This window comes from Lepus europaeus, chromosome 11, assembly GCF_033115175.1.
Source record: "Lepus europaeus isolate LE1 chromosome 11, mLepTim1.pri, whole genome shotgun sequence".
Classification (NCBI taxonomy): Eukaryota; Metazoa; Chordata; class Mammalia; order Lagomorpha; family Leporidae; genus Lepus; species Lepus europaeus.
The window spans coordinates 56,982,509-57,005,197 of NC_084837.1; the positions used below are offsets into that span (position 1 = coordinate 56,982,509).

General features: G+C 41.3%; 2 protein-coding genes across 3 annotated transcripts in view; both read right to left on the reverse strand.

The window, feature by feature from the left end:
- Positions 1 to 6,523, reverse strand: part of AQR (aquarius intron-binding spliceosomal factor) — a 102,310-nt gene extending 95,787 nt beyond the window's left edge. The window contains exons 1-2 of the mRNA XM_062205578.1: positions 6,257 to 6,523; positions 1,476 to 1,532 (exon numbers count right to left, since the gene is read on the reverse strand). Of these exons, the coding sequence (XP_062061562.1) occupies positions 1,476 to 1,532; positions 6,257 to 6,331 (132 nt within the window). The 5' untranslated portion in view covers positions 6,332 to 6,523. The remainder of the gene's footprint in view (positions 1 to 1,475; positions 1,533 to 6,256) is intronic.
- A 7,503-nt stretch (positions 6,524 to 14,026) lies between these two features.
- ZNF770 (zinc finger protein 770) lies at positions 14,027 to 22,465 on the reverse strand. 2 transcript variants are annotated; one of them, XM_062205582.1, is made up of 2 exons: positions 22,357 to 22,465; positions 14,027 to 18,302 (listed from the first exon to the last, which is right to left on the reverse strand). In XM_062205582.1, the coding sequence occupies exon 2, from the start codon at positions 18,244 to 18,246 to the stop codon at positions 16,192 to 16,194; it is 2,055 nt and encodes a 684-aa protein (XP_062061566.1). In that variant the 5' UTR covers positions 18,247 to 18,302; positions 22,357 to 22,465; the 3' UTR covers positions 14,027 to 16,191. The 2 variants fall into 2 exon arrangements, with proteins under 2 accessions (XP_062061566.1, XP_062061565.1); XM_062205581.1 differs by lacking the exon at positions 22,357 to 22,465 and adding an exon at positions 22,046 to 22,154.
- Between the last annotated feature and the right edge of the window lie 224 nt (positions 22,466 to 22,689).

The window sequence follows — 22,689 nt, forward strand, 5'->3', positions numbered from 1 at the left end:
GCATGATTACTGACAAAACAAAAACATATTTACAATGAAAGAAATTTGGGGCTAAAAAGCTCAGCTTTACTAAGGGTGCCTGAAGCATCACAACTCAATTTATAAGGGAAGAACTTAAAGTGAGTCTTCAAAACATTTCAAAAAATTAATTAAAAATTAAAAAAAATAATGTGAGTCTTACTTGTTTAATGGCATGCAATATACCCAAATCTATTTCATTTAAAGACCTCTCTTAATCAAATAAGAATTAATATTACACCTAGAAATTTTCCATTTGTTATAAATTGTTTCAGGTGAACCATAAATTTATTCCCACATGACACTACTGGTCCCTACATTTCCAATCCCTTATGTTAAACAACTCCTACTCCTTCTACCAGTATCACAGACCATTGCCTCATTCAGTAACCAGAAAATCAAAAATAGACTACATCCTAAATGAACTGTCAAAAACATCTACAATCTTACAAATATATTCATTACATGATCATTTATGATGATAAATTAAATTCAAAACAACCTAATAATCTATTAATAGGGAAATGTTTACATAAATTGTTTGAACACTCATTTTTTCAAAAAGTTTAAAGGAAATACAACAAAATTAAAATAGAGATTACCTTGGGATAGTGGTATTTATTTTCTTTGTGTGTTTTTTTAAAGATTTTATTTATTTACTTGAGAGGTAGAGTTACAGACAGTGAGAGGAAGAGACAAAGGTCTTATGTCTGCTGGTTCATTCCGCAACGGCCGGAGCTGCGCTGATCTGAAGCCAGGAGCCAGGAGCTTCTTCCAGGTCTGCCACGTGAGTGCAGGGGCCCAAGGACTTGGACCATCTTCAACTGCTTCTCTAGGCCATAGCAGAGAGTGGATCAGAAGAGGAGCAGCTGGGACTAGAACCAGCACCCATATGGAATGCTGGCGCCGCAGGTGGAGGATTAACCCACTGTGCCATAGTGCTGGCCCCAGTGGTATTTATTTTCTGATGTGTACTTTCTCTATTTTCTAACATGAATAATGATTAGTTTGATAATCAAAAAATGTATTTTTAACATTTAAAAAAGTATGGGAGCCAGAGCTGTGGCATAGTAGGCTAAGCCTCCTGTGGTACCAGCACCCCATATGGACACCGGTTTGAGTCCCAGCTGCTCCTCTTCTGATCCAGTTTTCTGCCTATGGCCTGGGAAAACAGTGGAAGATGGCCCAAGTGCTTGGGCCCCTACATCTGCATGGACAACTTAAAGAAGCTCCCTTGCTCCTGGTTTCAGATGGGCTCACCTCTGGCCATTTGGGGACTGAACCAGCAGATGAAAGACCTTTCTCTCTTTCTCCCTCTCTCTGTCTGTAACTCTACCTCTCAAATAGATAAATAAAATTTAAGATAAATAAATAGATAAAATTATGAAAAGTTTGTGTTGAATCAACCCTTAAGAGTATAACTTTTACAAAGTAAATAAAAAACCAGAAACACTTACCTTTATATCAAAAGGTGATTTTTTCTTGATGTGGGGAGCCCAGTATTTACATGCTAACTGTGAAAGTAAACAATATAAACAATAAGTCATAGATCATACCACTGTGGAGCTATCTCAATAAGCTGTTTCTTAAAACGCAACTACTGGCATTGGGTATTCTGGGTGTTAGCAGAGATCCACTAAATACCAATAGTGTTTTGCACTGTAACCAGCCATTGTAATTTTAAAATAACAAATCCAGAACATTCTTTTCCAACTACTGCTAGGGAAAGACTAAGAATTAGTAACCACAAAGCCGGCGCCGCGGCTCACTAAGCTAATCCTCTGCCTTGCGGCACCAGCACACCGGGTTCTAGTCCCGGTCGGGGCACCGGATTCTGTCCCGGTTGCCCCTCTTCCAGGCCAGCTCTCTGCTGTGGCCAGGGAGTGCAGTGGAGGATGGCCCAAGTCCTTGGGCCCTGCACCCCATGGGAGACCAGGAGAAGCACCTGGCTCCTGCCATCAGATCAGCGCAGTGCGCCGGCTGCAGCGCGCCTACCGCGGCGGCCATTGGAGGGTGAACCAACGGCAAAAAGAAGACCTTTCTCTCTGTCTCTCTCTCACTGTCCACTCTGCCTGTCAAAAATTAAAAAAAAAAAAAAAAGAATTAGTAACCACAAACAGCTTCAGCATAATGATAAGGACTCCCAGGTCTAGAAAGATAAGTGATCTGCTCAAGATTAAAGTTAGTTCAGTAAGTATCAAAAATCAGATTCAAATTCTTCATGAACGTTTATCTGTAAAATAATAAACCTTTAAATGACTGTAAATTGTAAATATGAACATACATAGACAAAACCTAAAAACAGCAGTCTCTTAACTGGTTATCACAGAAAACAAAGAAATTGGTATGTTGTATTTCATTTCATTAGGTTTCACCTGGAAGGTGAAATTTAATTCATATATACAATTTCTCCAGATATTTGGGCTGTATAATATTAAAAAACAACAGTCTCAATAACTTATTAAAAAAAACACTAAACTACAATTTCCTAAAGATAGTAAACTCTAGCAAGCACAAATACTCAAATTATTGATTAAAAGGTGACTCCAAGCAGTGTCTGGCATATTAGAAGCACTCAAATAATGTATGATGGATGAATAAATGCAGGGATGGATGGGTGGCCAAATAAAGTAAAATCTGAAATGTTACCTCTTTTGTGAGGCTTTCTTCAATCCTACTGAATAGCAATAATTGCTTCTTCTGGGGTGCCGTGGCATAGTACGCTAAGCCTCCACTTGCAGTGCCCACATAGTTTCCCACATAGCCACGGGTTCGTGTCCCAGATGCCCTACTTCCGATCCAGCTCTCTACGTGTGGCCTGAGAAAGCAATGAAAGATGGCCCAAGTGCTTGGACCTCTGCACCTGCATGGAGACCTGAAAGAAGCTTCTGGTTCCAGGCTTTGGATCGGCCTAGCTCTGTATATTATGGCCATTTGGGGAGTGAACTGGAAGAGGAAGACCTCTCTTTCCCTCGATCTGTAACTCTACCTCTCAAATAAATAAAATCTTAAAAAAAAAAAATAGTTTCTTCATTTCATAAATAACTATACTACAGTTTTATCTTTTTATATTATTTGATTGCTTAGCCCTCTTTCTTCCTAGCTTAATTAAAACACTTAAGAAACAGGATCTGTGTCTTTCTTTGCTTGTAGAACTAGCTTAACATTTAATATAGTCAACACACTTAAAAAGCCTCTTTAGTTAGAATGTTGGCCCTAGGGAAAAGTTTTTAAAAACATTAGAGTGGCCGGCGCCACTAATCCTCCGCCTGCGGCGCCAGCACACCGGGTTCTAGTCCCAGTTGGGGCGCCGGTTCTATCCCGGTTGCTCCTCTTCCAGTCCAGCTCTCTGCTGTTGCCCGGGAAGGCAGTGGAGGATGGCCCAAGTGCTTGGGCCCTGCACCCGCATGGGAGACTAGGAGGAAGCACCTGGCTCCTGGCTTCGGATCGGCGCAGTGCACCAGCCGTAGCAACCATCTGGGGGGTAAACCAATGGAAGAAGACCTTTCTCTCTCTCTCTCTCTCTCACTAACTCTCCCTGTCAAAAAAAAATATATATATATATAGTAATTGGGACAGGCATTGTAGTGCAGTGGGTTCAGCTGTGGCTTGGGATGCTGCATCCCCATGTAGGAGTGCCTAGGACAAATCCCACCTCCAAATCAGATCCAGCTTCTCACTAATGTGCACACTGGGAGGCAGCAGATGATGGTCCAGTACTTGGGTTTCTGCCACTCACACGGGATACCCAGATGGAGCTCCTAGCTCTTGGCTTTAGCTCGGCACAGCCCCAGTTGTTGCAGGCTTTGGAGATTGAACCAGCCAATAGAAGATTTCTTTCTTTCTGACAGTTTGCCTTTCAAATAAACCAATATTGTTTTTTAAATAAAAACATTACAGTTACTGCCTACTTAAATGACACTTTCCCAAATTATTAATCACTCTCCAATACAACAGAAAATTTTGAGCTCAAACCCAATTATTCTGTGATATCTTGATTTCCTCATCCTGTTCTCTATGGGCATCACAAACTCAGTCATCTAACATCATACTTTGAGAGAACTGAATATACTTGGATGAATTCTGGGACTTACAAATAAAATGTAAGTCTTATCTTCTAAACTGTTCATCTATACTAAAGATATAACAAACATTTATTATACATCTATTATATTTCTTTTCTGAGTTTTCCTTTTCCTCTGCTACTATATCCAAACACATAGTGTCCTTCCTCAAACTCTCCAGTTTCATACAACATAAAAACATTCCATTGTCTACTTACTACAACTAGGAAAGCTGATCCAAGGCCAGGAGCCAGGAGTTTCTTCCAGGTTTCCCATGCAGGTACAGAAGTTCAAACACTTGGGCCATCTCCCACTGCTTTCCCATGCCATAGCAGAGAGCTGGATCAGAAGAGGAGCAGCTGGGACTCAAACCAGCTCCCATATGCCGCAGACGGAGATTCAGCCTACTATGCCACAATGCCAGCCCCCATCCTGGCCGTCTTTGCATTCATACCTCAGGGGCATGTGCATTTGGTATTTCCTGGACTGCTTTCTTACTCTTCTCCCAACTGGTTCCCTCTTGGCATTCAGCTGTTACCTCAAATATCAGCTGAAGATTTTCCTGCCTTTCATAAATCCTACATCAATAAATGTCACAACATCCTATTTCATTTTCCTATGTTTGAAACTATATGTTCATTTGTCTGGTTCTTCCCTCTAAAATGTAAACTTTATAAGAACAAGACTCTAATAAATGAGTTTTACCATAAAAGTACAGGTGTATGGCAAAAAGAGCGCTAATGTAGTTTAAGATGTCAAAAAGAGTCTCCTTATAAAACGGTGTAGAAGCGGGGCAGCATCCAATATGAGTGTCAGTTCAAGTCTTGGCTGCTCTACTTCTGATCCAGCAGCACCCTGCTAATGCACCTGGGAAAGATGGCCCAAGTCCTTCGGCCTCTGCACTCAAAAAGATGACCCAGAAGAAGCTCCTGGCTTCAGAGAAAACCAGCAGATGGAAGATTTCTGTCTTTCTCTCTGTAACTCTTTTAAATAAATAAATAAATCTTAAAAAAAAATTTTTTTTAAAATAGTGTAGAAGAATGAGAATGAATAAAAGCAGGCAGGAAAAAAAGAAGGGTCCAAGCAGAGGGAACAATGTTGAAAGGTCAGGAGATGAAAAACTGAATGGCACATTCAACATAAACAGTTCCTTGGGGCCAAGGCACAAAGTCGGAAAGAGAGGTAAATGAAAACATAACTTAGGCACAGTTCAGACTTTGACGAGTTCCAGTCATCATCCTAAAGGCAATTAGGGCTCTTCACAGATTTGAAGGCGGCAAGTGACATGATCAGTAAAATCACTCCAACAGCAACAGAAGAATGGGCTGGAGGACAGCAAAAGGAAAGGTGACAGATTAGGATGCCTTGGTCCAGGTGGGAACCAAAGAAAGGCAGCCTGGCTTGAGGGGACAGGGATGTAGAGAAGCAGATGAATCTAAAAGATATTCAGACTGTAGAGACGTGGGGGTTAAAGGAAAGGAAAGACTCAAAACAACCCGTGGGCTTCTGCCCTGACAAATCTACTATGATGGAGAACAGAGAGAAAGCAGCACAAGGCACTTAAACTCTTACCCAATTCCCAAGCAACTAAGAAGGATTAGGGACGTAGCTGAGGACTGCAGAATCGTGGTTCCCTATTCAAAGCCGTCTGCGGCTCAGAATGCGACACAGTAACGAGGTTCTAACGAACGCTCTCAAACAGCAGCTTCATTCTGTTCGCGTCTTGTCGGATTCGTGTGACTCCGCTCAAAAACCGAGGTCACTCTGCGGCCAAGACGAAGCCCACTCTTCCTCAAGAGTCACCCAGGCAGAAGCGGTGCTTTGAGGCCCCCTTCCCAGTCTCAGACACACCGGGGTGCCCTTTCCTCTGTGAACCCAACGCTCCTGCGACAACCTCCGAAACAGCAAAACTCACGCAGCAGTTCTCGTTTGACCGATCTCCCTCTCCTGGATCCCGAACTCCTCCAGCCAGAGCCGCCTCTTCCACCATGGGTATACCTAGCACCTAGCACAGTGTGTGCTGCTCGCACACAGCAGATTCTCGGTAAAAATACTTGAGTGAATGAACTGACGAACGAATGTCTCCCGGGTGCGCCTAGTCCCGGAGAAAAGCGCACCCCCAGCAGGCCTCGGCGTCCTTACCCCCTCACAGTCACCCACTCGCTCGAACTCACCTGGGTCACGAACTCCGCGTTGATCTGGGACACGGTCGGGGCCACGATTTTCTTGGGCTGCGCGGTGGCCGCCATGAGGGCACTCTGCTTCCCCTCTGGTGGAGATGAAAGGTCCGCTCGGGGCAGCCGTGATCCCGGTGCACTTCCCCTGAACAGCTGCTGGGATGCCTAACACCACAGACGAAGGAATCCACTGCCCAGGATCTCTTCAGCCCTCACCGTCCGGAAGCCGTAGAGTAACCCGTACATTTCCTCGGAAGCGGAACACAGTGGGACCGGAAGTCAAGGCCGGCGTTGTGTCTGGGCTAGAGAGGCAAGGGCTTGGGCCTCCTGCCTCTGCGCCCCCTAACGGATGTTAGAGAGAAAACACCCTGGTCGTGGAATTTGAGTCGCAGGCAGGGGCCTGGTGAGCTGTGTTGGAATGGGGTTTCCCCCTGGTTAGTGAGGGCCTAGAAGTGAAGGGTAGAGGGATTTGGGTGTGCTGTTGTGGTGCCAACGCTGTGGCGTAGCCGGTTAAGCTGCAGTCTACAGCACCTTTTGGTTCATTTCTCTGCTGCCTGGGAAAGCTGCAAAGATGGCCCAAGTCTTTGGGCCTCTGCCACCCACGTGGGAGACCAGGAGGAAGCTCCTGGCTCCTGGCTCCTGGCTTTGGCTCTGCTCAGCCCAAATACTTCAGCACAAATTGTTCATATAAGTTTTCTCTGTAATAACTAAGGACTAGAAACAACCTAAATGCCCATCAACAAATTAATACATTCGCAAACTGTAGTATATCTTGTAAGATGGAATACTAAGCAATAAAAAAAAGATGAGCTACTGATGCATGCAACAATATAGATGAATCTCAATGCAAACTTTAAAAAAAGGTACAGATTGTGTATTTCACCTACAGAAAATTTTACAAAACAAAACCTTAGTGATGGAAATAAGATCAGTGGTTACCTGAGGATGGGTGTGTAGGAGTGGTAAAAGGGATGGATTGGAAAAGCACAGTAGGAAACTTCTCTGGACATTGGACATGCTCATTCTCATGGTTCTGGTGATGGTTTCACAACGGATCAAATTTTACTCTAAATATGTATATCTATTTCTCCACAAAACTGTTAAAGACAGTTAAAACCAAGCCTTAGAGTCCCAGTCAATGTTTGTTTTTTATGACAGAATTTGTCTTCCTTTTTCTAAAGATTTGTTCATTTATTTATTTGAAAGGCAAAATTACAGAGAGAGAGAAGGAGAAACAGAGAGAGAGAGAGATCTTGCATATGCTGGATCGCTCCCCAAATGACTGGTACAGCCAGGGCTGGGCCAGGTGAAAGCCAGGAGCCAGGAGCTTCATTCAGGTCTCCCACATGGGTGCGGGAGCCCAAGTACTTAGGCTATCTTTGGCTGCTTTCCTAGGTGTATTAGCAAGGAGCTGGGTCCAAAGTAAAGCAGGTGGTTGCTTTACCTGCCATATGGTTAATTTTTAAAACTTTTGTTATTTTAATAGGTGTGTGATCTATCTCATTGTGGCTTAGTTTGCATGTCCCTAATGACAAATGATGTTTAGCACTCTTTTCTGTCCTTATTTGCTATTCATATATCTTGTTTGGGGAAACCTCTATTCAGAGTTTTTGCCCATTTTAAAATTTGATTACTTGTTTTCTTTCACTGAGTTTGAATACACACCTCTACCATTCCCAAATGCATACATAAATTAAACATATATCTATAGTAAATTCTCTGGAAGAACACAGACAATAAATTGTTAACACTGTTGAGTTGAAGGAGGAAGAACTGCAGGAAAATGAAAATATTGGCTGGCGCTGCGGCTCACTAGGCTAATCCTCCACCTGCAGCGCCCGCACACTGGGTTCTAGTCCCCGGTCAGGGCGCCGGATTCTGTCCCGGTTGCTCCTCTTCCAGGCCAGCTCTCTGCTGTGGCCTGGGAGTGCAGTGGAGGATGGCCCAAGTGCTTGGGCCCTGCACCCGCCTGGGAAACCAGGAGAAGCACCTGGCTCTGGGCTTCAGATCAGCGCGGTGCACTGGCCGCAGCAGCCATTGAGGGGTGAACCAATGGAAAAGGAACACCTTCCTCTCTGTCTCTCTCCCTCACTGTCCACTCTGCCTGTCAAAAAAAATTTTTTAAAAAAAAAAGGAAAATGTCAATGGACATGGCTTATATGTTATATGCTTTTGTAATTTTCAAATTTGAAACATATATGACCTATTCAAAAACAAACAACATGAAGGAAGAAGACAAAAAAGTGTCTGTAGGAAGCAGATTAAAAGTGGAGTCCTTTTTACAGCCTCTATATGTTATTATATGAAAATTTTAGAGGTACAGATGAAAATTTTTATGATCACATTTTAAACAAAAAAAAAAACTTTGAGTATATAATACCCATGACACTTGATATCTAAATACAGATCTATAAGGCAGTAAAATAAGATTTCCTGAGCACTTTTATGATGGATCTTGACACATAAATACATTTTAGCAAGCAAAAACTGCAAATCTATATGTCTGTACTATAGCTGACAGCACAGATAAAGCCTTGGAAGCTAGCTGTGCTAGGGGAAAGTTAGGAGTAGGCAATAAGACTTGATGTGTTGAAAGTTAGGCATAGAGTGTCTTTATTGTGGAAGAAAAGGGAACCTATTGATGGTAAATTATTTTTGGAAGATGACTTTTTAGTGGTATGTTTGTGGGGTTGAAGGACTTAACATGGGGATGAGAATACCAGTTGGAAGAGTATTATAAATCTAAAGATAATGTAAAAAGATCTAAATTTGGATTCTGGCAGTAAAAATAAAGAGGAAATAATAAATGTGGAGGACACTAGGGAGACAGAATAAAGCAAAATTCATCATAAGCAGTTGGAAGAATAGTGGAACTGGGGCCGGTGAGTAGGACAGTGATTTGAGCCACCACCTGCAACACCAGCATACCATTTGATCCAGCTCCACGCTAATGTGCCTGGGAAAGCAGCAGAAAATGGCCCAAGTACTTGGGCCCCTGCCTTTTGCATGGGAGACATGGATGAAGCTCCTGGCTTCAGCTTTCTCCCTCCATATCTCTGTAACTCCATATTACAAATAAACAAAAACTAGTGGAACTTTAAATAACATTAGAGAAGACAGTCTAAGATTATATAGACAGTCTAAGATGGCAGGGAGAGATCCAGGAGGTGATAAATAGCTTATTCCAAAGTTTACACATTTATTAAATTCATAATTTATCTCATGATTTTGTGGTCAAGAAGATTGTAACCAGTAAGTCTTGGATCATGTGTAGCTTTCTAGTGATCTTAATGCGTGATTGGCTCTAGTTTATAATATCTAGCAGGTTTATCACAAAATGTATCATCATTGTTATCTCATTTCCTTCTTTCCCTCTCTCTCCTGCCTCCATCCCTATCTCTTTCTCTCTTATCACTTAATTTAGCTCAGTTTTTGACTAATGAGTTTGGGAATTCTAGAATTATAAAGTGTACTTTATGGTTTTCTCCTTTACGTTTAGAGCTTTGTACACTGTGTTTGTAAATAAGAGAGAGAGCAAAGGAACTAGGGTGTCAAGGAAGAGGATTTCAAAAGTGAGATTGTTAGCAATGTCAAATGCTTCAAAGAAATCTAAAAGAAGGACAAGAATTTCAAAAGTACCATGCATTTGGCAATTAAGAAACCATTGTTGAACATTATTAGTTGGAATATTTTAGTGTTGTAAGAAGAAAATTCAAATTGGCTTAAAAAATAGAGGAAACCTAAAGGTGTATGTAAATTAAAAGTCTAAAGATAAAGCCTGGTGCTGTGGCATAGTGGGTTAAGACACTGCCTACAGGGCCAGCATCCCATCTAGGCACCGGTTGGACTCCTGGCTGCTTCATTTCCAATCCAGCTCCCTGCTAATGTGCCTGTGAAAAGCAGCAGCAGATGGCCCAAGTGCTTGGGTCCCTACATCCATATGGAAGATCCAGATGAAGCACCTACCTCTTGGCTTTAGCTTGTCCCAGCCTGGCTATTGCAGTCATTTGCAGAGTGGACCAGTGGATGGAAGCACTCTCTCTCTGCCTCTCCCACTCTGCAACTCTGCCTTTGAAGTAAATAAATAAGTCAACAATAACAACAACAAGTCTAGTGACAAGCTCCAAGCTGTTTGATCAGATTATCAGGTCTATTTCTTTGATTCTTTTGGCTTTGTACCCTACCTCACACCAACCCTCTGTTTTGACTTCTGTCCTTTATGGTACCATAAACCCATACACTCATTGATTCTTCCTCAGCCACTGAAATAGATACAAGTTTTCACTCTCATCAAATCAACTTAGGTCGGTAATCACCCCCAAGCCAACTACTCTGGCTCAGACCAGGGCTACCTATTGCCAAACAGTCATGACGGGAAGGGAGAGGTGAATATTCTGACAGGCTTAGACTAGTAATGACCCATTGCTGAACTACATCTAGGATCTGTATAACCCAGGCCACCTGGCTGATACACGGTGAAGGAGAGATATGAGTGCAACCAACAACGGTTGTGACAATAGTCCTTGAGAGGCAACTCCCATGGGACAGTGAGCAAAACACAAGGTCATAAAGGATTGAGAAGTTCGAGTGGAAAGTGTTCATTACTCTTATATCAGTTTCTGGATTTCTCACTGTCTACTCCACCCTAGCCCTCAAGAAGGAAGTATGGAGTGTATTTACTAAGAATCATAAAAATACAAGAAAAATAGCCTGTCTTTGAGAAAGGTAGATTAATGGAAGCAGAACCAGTTCAATTACAAAATTAAACAATCCTAAAGCTTATCTACTATATTAGACTTTAAGCCACGTAAGTCATTTTTCTTTTCTTTTTTTTTTTTAAGATTTTATTTATTTATTTGAGAGGTAGAGCTACAGAGAGTGAGAGAGAGAGACAGAGAAGGTCTTCCATCCGCTGGTTCACTCCCCAGATGGCCACAATGGCTGGAGCTGCACTGATCCGAAGCCAGAAGCCAGGAGCTTCTTCCTGGTCTCCCATGTGCGTGCAGGGGACAAGGACTTAGGCCATCCTCCATTGCTTTCCCAGGCCAGAGCTTTTCCAGCCCAAGCTCTTTCTGAGCTGGATCAGAAGAGGGGCAGCTGGGACTAGAACCGCTCCCCACATGGGATGCTGGCAACACAAGTGGAGGATTAGCCTACCGTGCCATGTGCTGGCCCCTATACATCCATTTTTCTAAAGCAGTTTTAAGTCAGATGTTGTGTCACTTGTAGCCAAAGTCATCTTAAGTGAATTTAAAACTTAGAATTTTTTTCTTTTACAGGCACAAGAGAAAGAATCAGTGGTGAGGGAAAAACTAAATAACAGAAAAAAAGTGGGGGTGAGTGGGTGGGACTATTACTGAAGTTCCCAGAGGGGAGCAAGGAAAAACTAAAAAATTATCTTTAGAAAGATAGAGGAGGGCCGGCGCCGCGGCTCAGTAGGCTAATCCTTCACCTTGCGGCGCCGGCACACTGGGTTCTAGCCCTGGTTGGGGCACCGGATTCTGTCCCGGTTGCCCCTCTTCCCGGCCAGCGCTCTGCTGTGGCCCGGGAGTGCAGTGGAGGATGGCCCAAGTCCTTGGGCCCTGCACCCCATGGGAGACCAGGAGAAGCACCTGGCTCCTGCCATCGGATCAGCGCGGTGCACCAGCCGCAGCGCACCGGCCGCGGCGGCCATTGGAGGGTGAACCAATGGCAAAGGAAGACCTTTCTCTCTGTCTCTCTCTCTCACTGTCCACTCTGCCTGTGGAAAAAAAAAAAAAAGAAAGAAAAAGAAAAAGAAAGATAGAGGAGTATTATTGGGATAGATGATGAGAAAGAGGGAAAGGGTAAAGAGACTTTTCTGAATGAAGATGAAGATAAAATTAGAGAGTACATGTTGGCCATGTTGTTCTCAACACAAGAGAAGGCAAACATCCTCTGAGAATGAATGAAAGCATTTAAGTGAAATCATGGACTTAAAGAGAATATAAAGGTTTGTAATGGCTGCTTCATTCATTAATTTTCTTTATACATTCAATAGTGTTTGTCAGATACTATATTAAGTCCTCTTGATAAAACATAAAAAAGTATTCTATTGCTTCCCAGAAGCATGTAATTCAGCCCGGTTATTATCAAAATGTAGTCTCCTAACAGTAACACTAACCTGTGTAAACACAGAATCTCAAACACAAACTCTGATTCAATCAGAAACTCTGAGGATGCGGTACAGCAATCTGCTTTTAATCAGCCCAAAACACACTAAAGTGTGAAAAACGCTGGTCTCCACTTGAAAATCAACAGTGAAAATAATTATGAACAAATAGTAGAAGGTGAACAAAGACTTCCAGAGGAAATAGAAAAATGTACAAACTCTATTTGAGTTCGAATTTCAAAAAATGATAGAAACTTGCCAATGTAAATGTATACTATTATGTGTTCTATCTTCCATTTAATAATACCATTGTACCGCTTTTCTTGCCAGTTATGTTTCCTTTTTTATTTTTCTCTTAGTGCTAATTGAATTCCAGCCTTAGCCATGAAACTGTAAGGTCTTCTAACTGGCAATAGGCGAGATTTCAACAAAATTGCAAGTGTTCCTTCTTTCCTTCACTTTTTAAAAACATATACTATTATGCATCACAAAAAAGTCCTTGCAAATATTATTTCTAACAAAGAACTCTGTTAAAAGACTGAGTTTAGGGGCTGGTGCTGTGGTGTAGATGGTAAAGCCGTCCCTTGCAATGCTGGCTTCCCATAAGGGTGCCGCTTGGAGTTCCAGCTGATCTCCTTCTGATTCAGCTCCATGCGAACTCGCCTGGGAAAGCAGCAGAGGATGGCCCAAGTCCTTGAGCCCCTGCACCCACGTGGGAGATCCAGAAACTCCTGGCTCTTGGCTTTGGCCTGGCCAATCCCTGGCTGTTATGGCCATATGGGGAGTGAACCAGTGAATGGAAGCTCTCTCTCTCCCTAACTCTGCCTTTCAAAAAAATAAGTAAATATAACAACAACAGCAACAACAAAACACCCAGAATTTAGACTGTTGCTTTTCCTAAAAATGTCTTTAGTTCTAACTGGTTGTCTTACATAACATGTACATTGAAATTTGTATTTTCTGTAAGTCAGTTTTAAGCACTCTGTCTTCTCCCACAAAGATGAAAAGAAAATGGGACCTGATTCAGCTAAATTTCTTTTCTGAGCAGATTTTGGGAGTCTCTAATTTAAATTGCTACTAGGTAGACAAGAAGCAGAAAACATAACAATAATAATATGTACTGGAGAAACTAATTCTGTATTTGTTTTCTACAAATCTGGAGAGGAAGACCAAAGAGAAAAACAAATGTATAAGTAAGTACTCATATGACATACATTGGCATTAACATATTCCTGGTAGGTGATAAGGAGCTATCAAAGAAATGTAATGTGACAAAAGAAGTGATTAAACATTTGGGTAAGCTCAGTGTAGAAGGTAGATTGGAATAGGCCCACCCAAGTGGTTAACAGTCAATCAGTTCCAGCAATATATGAATCTTCCTTATGCATATATAAAAAAGGAAGACCTATATAACTTGAAACTTTAAAAATATTCCAAAATTCTAATTTTTCAAGAGTTTAAAGCACTACTTACTTCTCTTCCACAAATACATAGTTTTATATTAAACTCATGGGACCTACTGCAGTACAAAACAAGAAAGAATAATTCTACAAACAGAGCCAGCCAATCAAACTACTTCAGTAAATAAGCATGCTGGAAACCGTAATCATGCAAATGAAAAAGTCTTCTAATTCTCTTTAAAGATATAAACTTTATTTTTCAAAAAAGCAATTGATTCAACAATACTAACAGTTTTAACATGCAGCAAACCATCACTTAACATTCATTTAATCTTTTTAACATGGAAGTACACATTATTTTCATTACTATAAAGTTTCCATAATAAACTTGCAATAACAAAGGTAAGTAAGTATTCTGCTTCGGGTACTTCAAATAGCACTACAGTACATCTTTGACAAAATTTTTACAGTATTCCAACTTTCAATATGAAACAGCTTAAAAAGGCATGGGCCAAAAAAAATTGTATCACTTAGACAAATCAAGTCTCATAGTCATACAAGCACAACACTTCCTGAACTCTCCCTGTTAGGTTGGGAAAGGAGTATGTAAGACATTTCCTTCTAGATACAATTATAGAAACGATTTAGGGAAATGTCAAAATCCATAATGTTAGACATGTTAGGAGAAAAACTCTTGAACTTCTATTCTTGGAAAATATGAACTAGTTACTAGTTATTCTTTGCTTTTATATAGAAGATGTCTTCGAAAGTTCTGTTTAAATCAAATTCTGTAAATATTCTCTTGCTTGTACTGAAGAAAAGTATCTCAAGGAAACCTAATAGAAATAACTGTTCTTTAAAGCATCTGATGTAGTTAGATGTCTCTATTTAAAAAACAGGCACAACTGTACATCATTGGTTATTTTACTCACACTGTTTTGCTCTGTAAACTAAACACAAGTTACCTAAAATTAACTTTTGGTGAAAGAGGCAAGCAGACCAAATCCCCTCCCTGTTCTCCCCCACTGCCCCCATTACCACAAGACAGTTCTTAAAATATGATGCAAAACTTATAATTATTCATTTATCTACAGTCTCAGTAGAGGGATTTTCATCATACTTAAGTGCACTAGGATAAATGCCCACTTGTTCTTTTCACTTTGGAAACATAGTGGTTAATTTCCTTTATTGCTAAAAAATGTCATTAAAGATCTTACAAACAATAACAAACATGAAGGACAATTTGTTATTATTAAATAAGTATTTTATAGTTTAGGATTAAAAGGCTTAATTCCTGAATCAGGAGAGTTCTGTTTTTCAAAAGTGGTACCTTTAATTCCACAAGCATCTTATTCCTATATAGGGATGATCGCCTTATTAATTATAATGACAATTAATAAAGATCAAAACAATAGCTGTTAAAAACTAAAACTAGATTTACTCACTGCTATTTGATCAAACTTAGTACACAGGCTTAGTAAAATAACAGGACCAGTCAAACAGGCACTAAAAGAAAGCTTACAAAAGTAAGTGTGAAACTTTTTCATGGGAATACAGATCTCCAGGTGATAGTCTTCAGTTTAGGACAACCATGCTGTCAACCATTAACAAGCAAATAGATGAACTGCATTTATTCCTCTGAAGGTGAAACTGCTTACATATTATCAAAAAGATTATGGCACTTGCAAAATATTTCTGATAAGTAAACATGGTGAATGTGTTTGGGTGCATACTAGCCTCTCTGCTACTTTTACATTCTTTTGAGAAAGAGAACAGCAGCTTGGGCAAAAAAATAATCAGTACCTGAGGAAAAGGATGTGAAATTACCACAGTCCTAAGAATAAATAGCTTTGAAAAACCAATGAAAAAACGCTAAATTTTCTCAACCATTTTCATTAACTCTGTATTTTTTAACTTACAAGAAAAAAATTTTGCCTGCAATTTGAGCCAAAGGCAAACAGAAATATGCTTTCATACGAAATGTAAAATACATGAAATACAAACATAGTGGGCCTATGCTGTAAGTGTTTGCCTGTACATCTTTTGAGTATACATATTCAAAAGATGGCATGTCTTAGGGAATAATTCCTTAAAAAACTGAGGCCAAATTATTTATACAACATGGATTTACAATTTTCAATACAAAATGTATGTTTATATTAACATAACTGTTTCTTATGGTATCATATCATGTTTTTCCATCCAAAATTAATTTGTTCCTAAAACTTTATTTTCTACATATCTTACTTCCTTATCATGAAAGAACAAGCAGCTGCCTATTAAATCATTCAGCCTAATGCAGACTTTGGTAAAAAGAATGCATTTTAAATGATAGAAGATCAACAGAGACAATAAATGAGTTAATGGTTGTGAAATTATATAACTACTACTTTCTCCTGTGATCATTCTTTAAAGTGAGTAAGTTGATGTCTCTTCCAGTGAGGAGCCTGTCTGAAGGTTTTGCCACAAACTGAGCATTCAAATGGTTTCTGCCCTGCATGAATTAGATAGTGTCTTTCCAGTTTAGATGGAGATCGGAAACTTTTAGAACAAACACTGCATTGGTAAAGGAGGCCATCATTTCTCTCAGGACGCTCTGAATGATGGGTCTGCTCTAATTCCAAAAGTGCATCAGAGAGATGGAGCTGCTTGTTCCTGCACTGGGGATCTAGAATGAAATCCTCCGATTCTGCCTTAACTGCTATTTCATCTGACTCTGAAACCTCATATTTTTGAAAACCAAGAGCCTGACACTGTTGTAGAGTATTACACTTAACATTATCACCTGGATGAAGGAAAAGTTTGTTCAAATTTCCAAATTCTACTTGGCAAAGAGATCTTCTATAAGGAATCTTTTCAATATGAGTTAGTTTATGTCTTTTTAAGTGGGCTGACTGTCTAAAAGATTTCCCACAAACATTACAGCCAAAAGGTCTCTGTCCAGTATGAATTAAATAGTGTCTTTGTAGTTTGGATACGGAAGGAAATACTTTCTCGCATTTGTCACAAGGACACATTTTATGTCCAGTGTGTATGTTTTCACCTGGAATTGAAAAATCACACTGAAGCACTTCATGGTTATTAAAGAATTCTTCACCTGGTGAACCACAGTTTGCTAAGTCTTTATCATTCATTGAATTATCCATAGGTAATATGTTTTCTGTTGTAAGAAAACTTTTCAAATTTTTCCCCATATTTTGGCTCTGGAATTGCTTTTGCCAAGAGAACGGTAAAGTTAATGTTTTCTTCTTTTTATTGCCAACTGTCTTATATGTCCCATGTTTGCCAAGAGATCCCATTAATGTTTTCTGGTTATGTTCAGAGTTCTGTTCACAAGAAAGAAAATCATAGTTTTTCAAGAAATTGCTTTTAAATATTTTTTTCTCTGACTGGAAATTTTCTAAATTTTTACCCCCAGCACGTTTAAGCTTGGCCAAAATTTTTTTAACAATGGTTTTATAGTTGTAGCTTCTTTTGAGCCTGCCTGGAATTTTGCCACCTCTGGCAGAGAAACACTTATGTCCATTGAGAATCTGCTCTGATTCGAAACACTCTTCACACTCTGGACACTGAAAAGGAACGATATAAATAGAGTGGACATCAAGTGGATTATTCTCTTCAGATTCACCCATATCACCATTTTCAAAACCATCCTGTTTTGCATTTAATTTATTAGGCAGGGGGCATGATTCTGAATTCTTCATCTTTAATGAAAGAGTCTGAAAAGTCTGATTCCTCATATGGATTTGTTTATGCTTCAGAAGTTTGCTTTGAATCTTAAATCCTTTTTGACAAAAACAACACTGAAAAGGTCTTTCTTCTGAATGTGTGAGTTGGTGGATTTTTAAATGAGTTGACTGCCGGAAAGATTTACTGCACAGGACACATTTAAAAGGCCTCTGACCAGTATGAATAAGTGCATGCCTATCAAGTTTTGATTGTGATGGAAACATCTTGCCACAGATTGTACATGCATGAATATTCTTTCTTCTCTTCGTGGTGCTGTATGTGGGATCAGACTTAGAGCATGGATGTAATGCCCATTTCTCCTCTGTGGTGAAAGTATTATACACTCCATACACTGGCTTTTCTTGCTTGGCCTCCAGCAATCTTCTAACCTGCTTAACATCACTCTGATAGGTTTCATTGTGAAGTTGTTGGTGTTTCACAAAAGTCTTCAGGTTTTTAAAGTGGCGCTGACAAATATTGCATTTAAAAGGCAGATTATGAGTTAGCTGATGCCTCTCCAGATGAACTAGTTGTCTGAAGGTTTTATGACACACATCACATTCAAATGGCTTTTGACCAGTATGAATCAGATAATGTCTAGCTAATTTTGATGGTGTTTCAAAGTGTTTGAAGCAAATATTGCAAATATATGGCCTGTTTCTAGGTATTTTGTTAGTTACCACACATTGTTGAATCTTTAGCATTTTAAAATTGTTTTCAGCCATCATATTCTTCAGTGATACACTCTGATGAATGCCATAGTGTTCTTAAACTCCACATGTGTCTAAAAATTAAAAATAAAAATATATTCTTTAAATTTTTTATACAAATGAAAAGAAACTATTTATGTTGTCTTTTGGATGAGGTTTTAAGGGGAAATGAGAATTTGGACTTCTCTGTTTACAAGTAAATTAACCACTTTAGAGGAATACTTTAGACTCATAAAACCAATTTCACACATAGAGAGGTGAGTCTTTAGAAGTATACTTAAAATCTATTTAGGTTATTTTTCTTTTTCTTTTTGACAGGCAGAGTGGACAGTGAGAGAGAGAGACAGAGAGAAAGTTCTTCCTTTTGCCATTTGTTCACTCCCCAATGGCCGCTGCGGCCAGCACACCATGCTGATCCGAAGGCAGGAGCCAGGTACTTCTCCTGGTCTCCCATGCGGGTGCAGGGCCCAAGCGCCTGGGCCATCCTCCACTGCCTTCCTGGGCCATAGCAGAGAGCAGGACAGGAAGAGGAGCGACCAGGACAGAATCCGGCACCCCGACCGGGACTAGAACCCGGGGTGCCGGCGCCACAGGCGGAGGATTAGCCTACTGAGCCACGGCATCGGCCCTATTTGAGTTATTTTTCTAATTGCTATTTTAGTTTTCTAATGCTACATTAAAAGAGGACCATGTTAGGCCGGCGCCGCGGCTCAATAGGCTAATCCTTCACCTTGCGGCGCCGGCACACTGGGTTCTAGTCCTGGTTGGGGCACCGGATTCTGTCCCGGTTGCCCCTCTTCCCGGCCAGCTCTCTGCTATGGCCCGGGAGTGCAGTGGAGGATGGCCCAAGTGCTTGGGCCTTGCACCCCATGGGAGACCAGGAGAAGCACCTGGCTCCTGCCTTCGGATCAGCGCGGTGCGCAGGGCATTGGAGGGTGAACCAACGGCAAAAGGAAGACCTTTCTCTCTGTCTCTCTCTCTCACTGTCCACTCTGCCTGTTAAAAAAAAAAAAAAAAAAGAGGACCATGTTGATTTCTTAATATTAAGTAGACAATATTCCTATTGTATTATTAGGTAAATATATCAATATTTAATACTTTTGTCATTTTCTTAAAAACTGAATTAGGTTAGAAATAAGAAATAAATATATATAAGAATTAAAACATAATAATACTAAAAATAAGCTGCATTTGCATTTAATTTGCACCTCATACAAATACTAAAAGAAGGGAATGTTCCACTTATCAGATTTTCTCAATTACTTTAGATCAACAAGGACAACTTGGAGAAGAATTCCAGAAGACCTGTGTTATAGACCTGGATTTGTCACCCTATAGTCCTGGTGGTAGGAAGAAAAAAATGCAGTCATAAAATCAGGAGTTTATATAAAAAGTAAAATATCTCCCCTCTATAGCTCTATAAGACACACAGAAGTTTATTAGGCACTCTTACAAGCATTTTATGCCCTATCTTCTCTTCTATCAGAGAAGCCAATTTTGTTCTCATTCTTCTAATACTGCATTGCATAAGGTAGTCAGAGTTGTTATTTTTAAGGTTTCATTCTAATGTATCTACTTTGAGATCAGAGTTGCTAAGTCTATCAGAAGTTCAGAGTTTTTGGTTAGCTGATTTGGCCACTATGCATCATATATGGTGTTTACTGTCTTGGCCCCAAAAATACCTTAAATACAAAATCACAAATAGAACTACTAATGTTCTCTTCAGCAATCTGAATTAGAAATCTACATTTTTATTTATTCTATTAGTTGCTTGATCTCAATGCTTTTCAGACTGATTATGAAGTCAATTCCATGGATCAGGAGCTATATTTTATTTAATAAAACAAAGTGGAAAGCATATCCTATATAGTAAGAATAAATATTGTTTTGTGAACCATCTATTGAAAGAGGTAAAAAAAAAGTTTGTGAAAGATGCTCTCCTGTCACAACATGAGACAGAGGAACCTGCAGAAAAATCAATTACTTTACTCAATGCAAAATCAATTACTTTATTCAAGCAATCTATTAGGATGATAAAGATCAGAGTCTACAGAAAGACACAAAAACCAAGGAAACTAACATGTCTGGTTTTCTTCACTGGGCCATTATTATCCCAAAATATTTACCTCTCCCACTAAAAAACATCTAACTAAAAGTCAGGACAATGAGCCAAACTGAAAGTAGAAAGCCTTTACTCATTTACTGTGATAGTATAAGCAAGAGGTTAAAAAGAGGGACTGGCTCTCCAGTGGTCTATTAAACCAAGGACACCAGGTGAGAGCCAGGTGGATATAATGCACAGTAAGGAATCCCTTTGCTACAGAACAGATCCTAACAAAAAGCTCCTTTTAGGAATCCTGGGGCAAGGGCTGGGAGTAGAAAGGACCCAAGTCAAAATTGAGAAAAGTGCCTTAGCAAATGAGGACTTCTGGGAAGTGCTTCAGCCAGGGTCCCTGATGGAAGGACCTTCCAACTGGAGGCATTTGGATGGAAAAGCAGTTATAGAAGGAGCATGGCTACTCCGTGACTGCCATTAAAACTGCACATACACAGGTCGTGAACCAAGTCTGGTATGGGAAGGCAGTTTCCCTCCACAAGGCCAGGAAGGCAAAGCCTTAGTAGTTTCTAAGGCTAGGTCTGAATGGTCACACAAAAGAATCTGTTCTGGAGCCATATTTCTCAATTCCTTTTGTAATTTCTCCTATCTAATAAAAGTTTCTATGAACACACCTGAAAAAAAAAAATCCCACAGTAGAACCACAGAAGACAACCATCTTTGTAACAGAGATTGGCTACCTATATAGCTTCGGTGCCAAAAAAAGGTCTATAGTTCATCATCCATCACCAGCACTAAGACTGGGTACTACTGTTACTTGCCTCCCTACCATGTGAAAAAGCACTCCCTGGGAGCCCCGTATTGTTAGAACCATTGGCGGTAAGCAATGATTTCATTTTCTTTTAGGAATTGTCAGGTCAGGGATGTCCACTTCTCCAAGTGCAATCCCCCATGTACTTATACCAGGGTACACATACAGCTCCAAATCCCATTTCAACTAATTTTCTTTTCTTTCCACTGGTTGGTGTTGTTGTTGTTAGTAACACTTAGACGCCAACCCTAAAGTGTGTGACTTTTCCTATGCTAAACTTAAGTAAAAATATATAGTAAATCTGCTCAACGGCTCCATTCAGAAAGTATCCTACCAAGAGTAAGACACATTCCACGGGATGGCTAAAAACTGGCTTCAATGACAAGTCAATATTGCCTCAAGGCTGAAAGCCTGCTGACATTTAGTTTTATCTCAACTAACACTATTAATAAAGACCTGAGAGAAACATAGACAACTCTGAGTCGGGGAATAACCTCTGGTGGCATTTACCACAGGCTTTCCCTCTTACCAGCTTGCTCGGCCCCACATCCCCCGCCCACCTCTCCTTCTGTGGGACTCCCGCTGGACAAAGGGCTCTGACAGCGAGCCCTCCACCTAGCGGCCCACAACCAACGAGCACGTAGTGGCTAGAGCTGAGTCCAGTCTGCAGAATCCCATACCAGGAAAGGAAGGGCCAGGGTGGGAGCTGCCATATATGATACGACCCACATCAGGGAAAAAGCATCGCATCGGCGCCTTCCTCTCAGAGATTCCCGCTCCCCCACGAGCCACACTCGGGGAGGGCAAGGTGCGACAGCAAAAGGTGCTGAGGACTCGAGGTCATGGCACCTCTGTTCTAGGTCCCCGGGCACCTTCAAGGGTGCTGGCCCGGCCCTCCCCGGGTGTCGCTCCACCTCGCACTCGGGCTCTTTGAAGCCCTCTGCACGCACCTGGAGCTGGGAAGCACCCGGCTGCAGCGCATCTCAGGGCCCAGGCACGGCGAAGGCAGCTAGCTCACGGCCGCAGGACCGGTGCGATGCCCGGCTAAGTGCGCAGGCGCGGCTCTCGGGCGCGCCAGAGGACGCGGTCCGGCTGGAAACAGGCTCCCGCATCTCAGCGCCCTCGTGGCCGCCCGCGGCCCGTCATTCCCCGGGGACCGAAGTCCAGCGGCGCGCCCACAGCCGCATTGCCCGTCACCGTGTACCGCAGCTGTGGGGGAGAGAGAACGGAGGAATCAAGAAGGGTGCGTTTTCCATCTCACCCGTGAGCCTCAGCGAAGGAAATCCTGTAGCCCAGACGAGTGGGCCCAAGGCGAGTCAGCATTCAGAGCCAACTCCTTTCTACCGCAGAGCGCCGGTGTTTTACAACAAAAAACACGAAACACTCCTCAGTGTATTAGGGCTTCCGGTGCCAGGACTGACCTCAGCACCTCGGACGTTGCCAAAACAAATGCAGCGTAGAGGTCAGAGATACGGGTTTTATGGTCTGGCGGAAAACTGGGCTCCGCTCCTAGCTCCAGCACTGGCCTGCCAGCCGCGGCCTTGTTACCCCGGCTCTGCCCCATTCATTCGACATATTTTGGTTTTCTGCAATG